We start from the raw sequence: 11,116 nt of genomic DNA, 5'->3' as shown, positions 1-11,116 counted from the left end.
CTGGTGGAAGAAAATGTTTCCTTACTCGCTCAAAAAACTCAAAATCAACAAAATATCCCAAAATGGCTCAATAATATTTAGATCTGGTGACTGTGCAGGCCATCGGAGATGTTCAACTTCACTTTCATGTTCATCAAACCAATCTTTCACCAGTCTTGCTGTGTGTATTGGTGCATTGTCATCCTGATACACGGCACTGCCTTCAGGATACAATGTTTGAACCATTGGATGAACATGGTCCTCAAGAATGATTTGGTACTCCTTGGCAGTGACGCACCCATCTAGCAGCCCAAACCATCACTGATCCACCCCCATGCTTCACGCTGGGCATGCAACAGTCTGGGTGGTACATTTCTTTGGGGCTTCTCCACACCGTAAATCTCCCGGATGTGGGGAAAACAGTAAAGGTGGACTCATCAGAGGACAATACATGTTTCACATTGTCCACAGACCAAGATTTGCGCTCCTTGCACCATTGAAACCGACGTTTGGCATTGGCATTAGTGACCAAAAGTTTGGCTATAGCAGCCCGGACGTGTATATTGACCCTGTGGAGCTCCCACAGTTCTGGTGGAAACAGGACAGTTGAGGAGCACATTTAATTTTGCCGTGATTTGGGCAGCCGTGGTTTTATGTTTTTTGGATACAATCCGGGTTAGCACCCGAACATCCCTTTCAGACAGCTTCCTCTTGCGTCCACAGTTAATTCTGTTGGATGTGGTTCGTCCTTCTTGGTGGTATGCTGACATTACCCTGGATACCGTGGCTCTTGATACATCACAAAGACTCGCTGTCTTGGTCACAGATGCGCCAGCAAGACGTGCACCAACAATTTGTCCTCTTTTGAACTCTGGTATGTCACCCATAATGTTGTGTGCATTTCAATATTTTGAGCAAAACTGTGCTCTTACCCTGCTAATTGAACCTTCACACTCTGCTCTTACTGGTGCAATGTGCAATCAATGAAGACTGGCTACCAGGCTGGTCCAATTTAGCCTTGAAACCTCCCACACTAAAATGACAGGTGTCTCAGTTTCATTGTTCAACCCCCGCAACATCAAGTACGCAAGGGGCGACAGTTTCTGGGGCGCTGATATTTTGCTGGACCATTATTTCCTAAACTATGCCATATCAACCTGTTAGGGATAACCTTTATTTATATAACTCATAGGTGTTTTTCCCACTTATACCTTAATGACATTAAGCATAGTTCTAATGTTTCCTTTTTGTTAGAATAGGATAAGAATGCTCATCGACACACATTACAAGGATAAATGCCCCAAGGTTTGTCATGAATGACCTGTGGCTGGGGCACTGGGTTTGATGGTGGAGCAGGCTGTAACTGGTTTGATTAGAATGCAGCAGAACACTTAGATTAAGGATGGACACCCACAACCTACCAGATAGACACCACAATGGTGACACATAGTCTACTGATAAACAATGAGTGAGGCACATCCATTGCATTGGAGTGCCAAATATAAAACTACATGTGACCTTCTTTCGGGGCTCTTCATCATCTTTACACAGACGGCGACGGTCCGACACGAGAGCCTCGGTGCTGATCTCTGTAATCATTCCTCTGCCTAATTTAGATTAAAGGAGCGGAAAGTTAGAAACTGTTTGAGAGTTGTTCCTTTAACAGTCAGTGTTAGAGTGTGATCGCTTCTGGGGACCAAGGACTGGAGGTTTGACCGCCAACAGGGTGCGGTAGCTCGGACCAACCTCTCCTCTGCTCCAGTCAGGCAGATCAGCTCTGCTGCGCGCTGGCAATCAGCTGATCTGTAACACATGAACATGCGCTGCAGGGCGGCCAGCTGACAATAAAGTGCGGAGATCAGAAAAAAAGCCCGGGCTACTAAAACAAACAGTGGCACTTATTAAAAACTATATATATATGGCTGTGAGTCACTTCACTAAATGAAGACCAAACACGTTTTAATCAAAAATGCACCAGAAAACAAAACCCCAGTCCAGTCCATGTGAAAACAAGTCCAGGCTTAATTATGCAAGGATATTCGGAAAATACCGGCACGTTTCATTCCTAGTCTGGCGGTTTTTTTGCTTTATGTTGAGAGCATGGGAAATCTCCAACACGGATTTAAAATCCTGTGCAAATCTGTCAAGATCATATTTTCTCCTCTGAGATGCGCGCTTCTTTTGAACAAACTTTTATTTTTCAGCTTTAATTTTTTTTTCTTTTGAACAAATTTTATGGCCCCAATTTAGCTCCATACTTATTAGATCAAAAACTAAGTAGTTCATGGTTACTGTGATTGTTAACAATTCACATTATTTAAGTCTGTGAAAGACCATGACAATTTTGCTTTAACAAGAAAATATAATCACTAAAACAGAATTAAATGAAAGCAAGTCAATTTAAATTTAAGCAACAGTAAGCTCTGGCTGCTGTTTGTCAGTTTTTCTATTAAAATCTACATCCCACTTTTACCTCCCCCTTTAAAAATGATTGTTCTCAGTCCTAATCTCTTCTTTCCGTTTTTTCCCTTGTGGATTAGAAGTTAGCTGGTTGGTGAAGGAGGCAGCAGCTGTTTTTTTTCTGATGCACTTGCTGAAAACATCTAACTAAAAACTGAACTCAGTTTCGCCTGTCCCTCCTGTATCTGTGATTTAATTTTGTGTGTGTGTGTGTGTGTCAGAATTGCAATTTGTTTAGTTTTTAACACTTTTTTTGATGTAATAAGCAGTTGATGGCTTAATCAGACATATTTTATGCTTAAACACATAGAAACACTTACCAACACTTAATTCAGAGGTTTCTGTGCTGGCTGTGTATAAATGGACCAGAGGCCATAGTGCCCTCTGTTGGCTACTAGTGAGGTACAGTCAGAAGCTCTCCGTATCATCTGTTCCTCTCTCTTTCCGTCAGAGAAAGCAAAGTAAGATATTGTGTTTGTAAAATGCCATAGGTACACTTTTAACCTTGACAGGTGGACAATGATGTATTTATTCATGTTTCATATTTGAGATGAAAAACGTTATTCATCATAATTATGTTTGAATATAAGTAAGACTTGGATCTGGGTATGACTGGCACATTTGTGTCACTGGGTCACCTGTCTTCATTGGCTACCTCATGAATTTGTTAAAGCTCGTGTTGACCAGCAAAGCTGCCAAATACACACACACATGCATTGCTTTGAGTGAGCTTACTGTGGCCTATTGAGTGCTGTAATTAATGTTGGTAAGAGTTGCAAAGGATAATTCTTCCATAGGCGTCAACAGGCTGCCACCACAGGGTCAAAACCCGCAACCCACACAGACTCAGGCACACAATCACTGATAAAAGAGCAGAGTGGGATGTCAGTGGTTTGCACAGTACCAAAACCATCAGATGGTGCAAGCACACAATTACACACGCATGCAATTAATGGTTATAGGTTGAGTGTGAATTTATATTTCAAGTTCCACAATGTTGTTAAAAAAATGGTAAAATTGTTTAGAGAAATTCAAAGGAATTGCATATGAAGACTCCTTGTGTTTTATGGTTACTGTTTTGTGTTTAATACGAGGGTTTGTCTACTTACAGAGGGAAGTGATCTAAAGGGGTCACTTTTAACATACACTCTGATTCAGAGGCAATCAATAGCCTAGGAGGGATGAGGTAGGGTGGATGGGGGTCAGACAGGAGAATAAAAGGTAAGAGATATAGAATGATGAGAACAGATTATTTGAAGACTCAGAAGATTTTTGATATTCATTGTTTTCTGCTGTTGTGAATTAGCTCTGTTTATGATTTTATGTGCACAATAGACCTTTAGTATTTTTCTATAATACTTTATTTAATATTTAACAGTATAAATAGCTTTTTTAAATGCTTGTGTTTATTATGAACTTTACGCAGTTTTCTAGATATTCTCTCTTCCTGTCACTCACTTTAGCTCATTTTAATATTTCCAAACAACTTGCAATAAAACCGTTTCACATTTAACTTGCATGTTAATTATAACATTAGCTTAGTGTTCCTACATCTTAATGTGTCTCCACAAGCTGAAGAATGCTAGATGTGCACGTGTGTAGGATTCCCAGCACATTCAGTAAAAGATTTGTTTGAGCAGTGGTGGTGGCAGCATTGATTCACACTCATCTTTGTCAATGCTTATAAGCCTCTGGATACATCATAACTGTGTCTTTGTGCATGTGTGTGTGTGTGAGCCTCAGAGCATCTGTGAATGTGCTTGAATTCATCTCCCTCCATCCACATGGAAAGCAGCATCAATGTGTGTTTGTGAGTTTCTTCCTTTTTGAATACTTTATTCTCTGGGTTACTTCTGAAATAGTTAGTAAATGTTATAATAATTATAATAATGTTTTGAGTTATGCAGATTATCACTTTTGAACTGTGTTTGGTTTTGTTCAGTACAGTACATTTATAAAAACAGTACATGCTATAAGAACAATCCCAAACAAGAAGTATACCTGCCTTTAAACATGTTTTTGGGGTGGAAAAAGTGCCTGCCATCAGCTCACAGAGTAACACATAAGAAATATGCATTTAGTTTATTTACTTAAATGTTGAGAGTTTTTTTTAACCAGTAGATATGTCAGAAATTTAAAATAATGTCATGTAAAAAATAGAGAAAAAAGAGGTTGTTATTGTTGGTCCACGCACGCAAACACGCATGCACGAACCCACTTACTCAAACACACACACACACACACAAACGTACTTCAAAGTAGAGATTAGTTTCAGGAAATGTTTTATTATCTGGTTTCTTCCAAATGTGCTAATTACAACCACTCCCTTTCATCTCTGCATCCCCCCTTCCCACAATTCTGATTTTCTTCTCAGTATCTGACTCTTTTCAGCACTCACCTCCATCCTTTGTGTTGGGGTACCAGAGTGATGGAAATGTCAAATGGGAAACTGGAAAACATTAGCTAAAAAGACGTTAAGTTTAGTCTGTACTGTTTTGGCCAAGCACACCAAAATCTCTATTGGGCTCCAATTTTCTTTTCCTTATCTTCTTGCGTCCCTGTTTGCCATTCCTCTGTCACCCACTCGTTTCAACACTAAGGAGCCGTGCACTGATTCTCCTGGAGTTTCAATCTAGACACTTCTCAGTGTGTTTGCAGACACTGGAAGCAAACGGCGCGCTGGTTAGGAGATGGAGAGGGGTTTGACAGAAACTGCAAGCAGCAGGAAGAACCTTGTCCCAATCATGCCCAAATCATTCCACAACAAAGGACAAGCACTGTGGAATTGCCATAATCTCGTATTTTACTGCTGGGCTGTGATGGGCTCCGCTGCGCTCTGCCTGTCTGTGTGCATTTGCAGTGTGACATGTTATTCAAGCTTTGGGTTTAGGGTCAAGCTTACACTTATTTCTGTAGTCTTGCAATTTTGTGGGTTTGATTAGGTCAGTTTTGTGTCCTGCAGCCAAGCAAGCTCAAATCCATATTTTCCACCACAAATATGTCTTCAGACAAGGTGGGTTGGTGTAGGAAAGCTTAAAAAAAATCAGTGTCAAGACTTTTTAACAAAGTTTAAAGAAAGCAGAGAGAAAAGTTATGTTATAGTTGTTTTTTTGTAGATGTGTGGTGTTTTTGTGGGTGTCTAAATGCCAAGGCCATGTAATGAGAGTAGTAGAGACCAGAACAGAAAGGTTTTGGAAAAAAACTAGGTCCTGCAGATGTGTTAAGAAAGATAAATTAAAGGAAAGAAGGCATTTTGTTTTCTTTAAACCGTTCTCTCACCTGTTCCTTTCTCTGTTTCGTTCTTTCACCTCTTCTGTATTGCGCTCTTTGTCCGATCCCTCCTTCTCTACCTGCCGCTTTCCCTCTCTCTCTGCTTTCACTCCCCTTTTTCTCCACCCCTTTCTCCACCCATTCCTGCAGCCATTGGTGGGCAGCTGACCAATGGCTGCAGGACCGGGACCTAAGGGACTGCATATGCAAAATCCTGCTTAATATTCATGAGCAGCTATCGGAGCTTTAAGTCGTTGATTAGGACAGCAGCACAGTTTTCTGTCCCAACTGCCCGGCTGGCTGACTGGCTGCCTGTGCGTCTATAGCTCCCCTCTCCCTCGGCTCTCACATGCACACAGCACACACGCGCTCCCTCTCATCTATACACACACGCAGAGCTGATCAGTGCAGCCAGCGCAGAGCCTGGTAATTGTGTTGCTCCCTCCAAGTGGAAGGAAGGACTGGGAGAGAGAGAGAAAAAGTGGAAGAGCAGAGAAAGAAGAGGGGAAAGAGGAAACATATCAAAACTTTTATATTTTTAAACCTTTTTGCTGTTCTTCAGAGGAGGTTGATGTGACAATGACCCGGTATCGCTGATGGAGTCGGTAGGACACCCGTTATCCGAGTGTTTTTTAATGCACTCTGAACAAGAGTAGGTAAATTTTACCTTTTAATCTTACCTTTCTAAGCCTTAACCAACTTGTCATCTCAACTGTTTTCCACTGAGTGGCTGCATGTGTGTTGGTATGCTGGAATGCAGTGAAGGTGGCCGGCACCGTGTCAAGGTTGTTTCTGCTGTCAGGTAGCACGCGATCCTTGCCTCAGTGTGTGTGCATCTGTGTGCTGTTACAGTATCCATACAGCAGTTATTCTGTTTGTTAGGAGAGCCTACTTTCTGTCACCTGAAAGCCACACACTCACGGACACTCACACACATGCAGAAATACAGTCTTTACTTCACTTTCTCCGCTTCAGCAGATTGTTTTACTTTCAGTCGGATTGTTCTCAGAGCCAAACACCAGGTCAGTTAGGACAACTGTGTTGTGCATGCTCATCCAAACAGAGACGTAGTGAGGTAGCAGGGCACTGGGGTTACAGGAATAACATGAAGGGACAGGAGGAGAGCGGCCCATAAGAATGGAGAGAGGAGGAAAACGAGTGGGGCAAAGCTGTGCTCTTAAATGCCAGAGGAGGTTGAATTTCAGACAGGCAGCTCAGCGTGTGGCCCCGCGCAGGTTTTAGAGACAGTTACACACTCCCTCACACACGCATTGTGACTCTTCAGCTGCTCCTTTAGCCAACACTTTGCTCTTTTAGGTGTAAATAAAAGGCTGTTAAAAATGCAGATTGACTGATTGCTCCAGCAGTTTGTGCTCATTCTTCTCTGATTATTTATGGCAATCACAATCTGAATTTAAAAATGTTGAATTTGAAAATAAAAATCAGCAATTTTTAGTAGTGTATATGTTTGTTTGTTGGTCTTTTCAACATAAAAAATATGAAGCACTTTTGAAATGATGCATTGAAGTGTGTCATCAGTCAGTATAAAGCACTTACTTTCTACATGATCTTAAGCTATATTAGATAAGAAACAAAGTTGTGAAGTGAGTTTGTTTTAGTTCTGGCTTTAAGACAAATACATTTATTGACACGGGTCAGGGGTATTCATGAGAGAAAGTCTGAAGCGGAGACATGAAAGAAAAAAATCTATAAACAGGATGAGCCCAGATGTTTTATTGAAGTGTTTTACTAAACATTTAAATGAAACTTTGCAGTTTTTGTATGTTTCAGTTTGTCTTCTCTTTGTGTGTGGGTGTGTGTGCGGGTGTGTGTGTGTGTGGGTGGGTGTGAATCTTTTGGATCATCTTATCTGCACAGCATGTCAAATGGTCAGGGACCAATGTCAGAAATGAACAGAAAGAGGAATTAAACCTTCATATTAACATTGAATGGACTGCTGTTTAAAAAGTTAACTTAATGTATTCTTTAATTTTGATCTTTTAATTTAGCTGTTTTTTAACATGTTAAAAAAGCAAAGATCTGAAGTATAAACTAGAATAGAAATTTCAGTTATGATTCTAATACGTCATTAGAAATAAAGTAAAAATATGCTTTAATGCTGACTTTAATACCATCTGGAAATCAGTCGACTCAATGTCCTGAACAAACTCTGGCTTTAAGGTTCCTCCGTCTGCAGGGACGCAACCCTGTTGGCTGTGTCTGTACAGCTTTGGTCTCCCAGCCCCACACTGGGTTTTTTGCTGAGGAATCCACCCTGGCTCCTCCTTTTAAAACTTTGAATTTGACTAGAAAACATATTTATTTCTTTACTAAAATATTTTTCTTTTCCATGTTTATATTTGTGCACAAAGGTGTGTTGAGGAAATCGTGAACACTCGAAAAGAAACCTTAACTTCCTAAAATCAGTAGTGGAATTACTGGAATTTCACCTGTGTTTGTTTTTTTTTTTTGCCTGTTTTCTCTCACGTATTTCAGAGGACCCTCTGGTCCAGTCACCCGTCTGTCCGCACCTTCATCCTTCCATCGATCCATCTGTCCACCTCTCTCTCTTCTCCACTCAGGCTTTGCCTCCTTTGCTTTGAGGCACCGCTTTCCTAATTAAAATATTAAGGATAATGATGATCATACCAATAATAATAACAAGTACCGCTTAAGCTGTTAACATAATTACATTCCCCCCATGTCACCATATACATACAATTTGCATATGATTAAAATATATTTTTTTTCTACTGTGACCTTAGTGAATTTAATGTTTTTTGTCTGTCTGTGCGAAAAAGACAGACCTGTGGAGAGAATTGCACAGCGACCGTGCAAATTTTTCAGGCACAGGTTTGCGGCGCGATTAGGAAGAGGAACATAGTGCATAGATTTCATTCGGAGTTGAGTTTTTTTGTAGCTAGAAAATGTTATTCAAATATTTTTCTGGTATATTTTATATAGAAATTAAGTCATAAGATGATGAATTAATTTTTAATCATATTAAAGTGTGATAGTAATGTTTTATCAAACATTTAAATGGATTCAATAATCTATCAGCCATGTCAGGCCATGCTCAATATTGTTTAGCACTCGGAACTTGCTAAATTATCATGTTGGTAGAAAATAACTTTCAGACGAAAAATGTTTTGAAATATTTTAAAATAATTAACTTTTTTTCCTGATGAAAATTGAGCTTGAAGGCCAAACATCTTGAAAGTGCTCAATCTGTCAATCTGCGGTTCTTGTTATATTTTACAATTAAGAAAACATCAATTAACATGAAGGGAAAAATACAGCATGGTTTTTTTGGTTTTTGCGCCCCTTTACTTTTTGCAGTTTTTTTTTTTTTTCAGGCCATGAGGAAAAAAGAAGCAATAGAGCCATAGAGACACAGAGGTAAAGCTGACTGCAGGGAGAGATGGGGGGGAGAGAGTAAAGAGAGATTGCATAAATTAAAATCCTTTTAATCTCCTTATAAAATCATTTACTTAATTCATCTGTCAAAGCATGTCAATATGTGCCGCGATGATTTGCAGGCTGTGTGCACGTCTGTGAGTGTGTGAGCGGGTGTGCATCAAGCATTTTTTTATTTTTTTTGCCATGCATGAGTTTGTGTCTGCCAGCCCACAATTTGTGTGCGTGTGTGTGTATGTGTGGGCTTGCGTGCGAGTGTGCATGTGTGACCCATCAAAGGCCTGTATAAGAGTTGTTCATCTTTTTGTGTGTCTCTGTGAAATCCATTGTCAATTTTTGCATTGTATAACCCTTCACGCACACACTTGCACACACAGACACACACACAGAATCTTGCTCAGGCTCAAGGCGGGCCTCTCTCTCATCTGAAGAGTCCGGGCATTCCAGTGGTAAATTTGTCCCGTAAAGAGGAAGATGCAATGAGAGAGACGGATAGAGCGAGAGGTGTGAAGTGAGGGGGGTGGGGGGTTTGCTTTTGTCTGACACCAGCATTCAGGAGGTCCAACGGACACACATGTATGCATGAGCGCACACACGTGCACAAAAACACAAACTCTCATTCAAACACACACATAGCAAAAAACACCTTTTTTTAAGGATTTACAGATAAAACATAAGTGCCTTCCTGTATCAGTAATTACATTTAGTACACCAGCGACCACCGGTTTTAATGTTGATGTGAATTTCACAGACGTTCATTCAATCCATCATTGCATGGGTCAGTGCAGGCCTTTATGTGTTGAAAGAGCAGTAAGAGAGACTTTACCAGCTATGACACACACTCACACAAACAACCATTACACCACACTGGCTTTGAAGCAATGTGCGTGTGTTTGTGTGATTGAATGGCAAAGTGCTGATTGAAAGGAGAGAGAAAAACAGAGAGAGATGGTAGAAGACATCGCAGCTCATCTCTTCCTCCCCACACGGCCCCCCCCCCACCATTTTCTCTGCTGCGCTCATCCTCTCATTCCCCGCGTTCCATCATCCATACATCCCCGTCATCCATATATCAAAATGTGCATTCAATTATTATTCCTATTATGATGATCTATCAAATCATTTATGCTCCCTCTAAGAATTACTCATCAGACAGCCGCTTCTGACTTTTGTCTCATTCAAGTGAGAGGTTAGGAAATCACAGTTTTTTCGATGTTAGACACAGATTTCCCCCTGTAGATTTAAGCTTTTATTTGGAAAAAGAAAGGGAACAAGATAACTTGGATATGGATATTACATTATGTTTTATGGGTAATTTCAGCAGATCAATTGCATTAACTGTTAAGCAGGCTGTTTTAAGCATGCGTGCGTGTAAAGCCATTGTGCTCTGTTGAAAGCTTCCAAAGCCCTTAACCACTGCTAATACAAGGAGACAGCAAAGACTTGGCCACAATAGAGAAGATTCAGATGGAAAGAAGGTGTGCATACCTGTATGTGTGTGGAAAAGTCTGTTCCAGCATAGTGCAGGTTCAGATGTTCTGTCTGTCTTTTTTTACTTTTTCCATTGTGTGCGATCCGTGGGTAGAGCCTATAGATTGCCTGTTTGGGTAGTCATCCTTTTTTACGTGCTCAAACTGAGTCTGATTAAATTGTCATTTTTTGAGACAGCCTAATTGGTTCAAAAAGACATAAAAGAATGATATAGTGGAACAGGAAAGAGATGGATACAAGGGAAAGAAATGAATATTGAGGAAAAGAAATGAATGACCATGCCGCCTTTTGGCTGACAGTGAAATATTCCTCCTCTCATCCAACCATCATGCTTCATGTGTGTGCCTGATGGAGAGAGAATGACAGACCAGCCCACCATCCCAACACTATCTTGAGGTTTTTTTTTAATTCTCCGCTTTTTTCTTTTTCCTGAAGCTCAAATGTGCACTTAAAATTTCCTTTATTTAAGTCGTAACTTAAATTATTATAACTTAGCAAA

General features: G+C 40.4%; 1 protein-coding gene across 6 annotated transcripts in view; it reads left to right on the top strand.

Annotated features, from left to right (window-relative positions):
* The first annotated feature begins 5,985 nt into the window (after positions 1–5,985).
* esrrga (estrogen-related receptor gamma a) overlaps positions 5,986–11,116 on the top strand; it is an 88,747-nt gene continuing 83,616 nt past the window's right edge. For 5 of the 6 annotated variants that reach the window (XM_047363929.1, XM_047363927.1, XM_047363925.1 and 2 more), the window contains exon 1: positions 5,986–6,361. In XM_047363929.1, the coding sequence (XP_047219885.1) occupies positions 6,306–6,361 (56 nt within the window). In that variant the 5' untranslated portion in view covers positions 5,986–6,305. Of the gene's footprint in view, positions 6,366–11,116 lie in introns of all 6 variants that reach the window. The other variant, XM_047363928.1, reaches the window with a different exon arrangement.

This window comes from Girardinichthys multiradiatus, chromosome 4 (genome assembly GCF_021462225.1).
Source record: "Girardinichthys multiradiatus isolate DD_20200921_A chromosome 4, DD_fGirMul_XY1, whole genome shotgun sequence".
Lineage (NCBI taxonomy): Eukaryota > Metazoa > Chordata > Actinopteri > Cyprinodontiformes > Goodeidae > Girardinichthys > Girardinichthys multiradiatus.
This window is presented reverse-complemented; position numbering and strand designations above follow the sequence as displayed.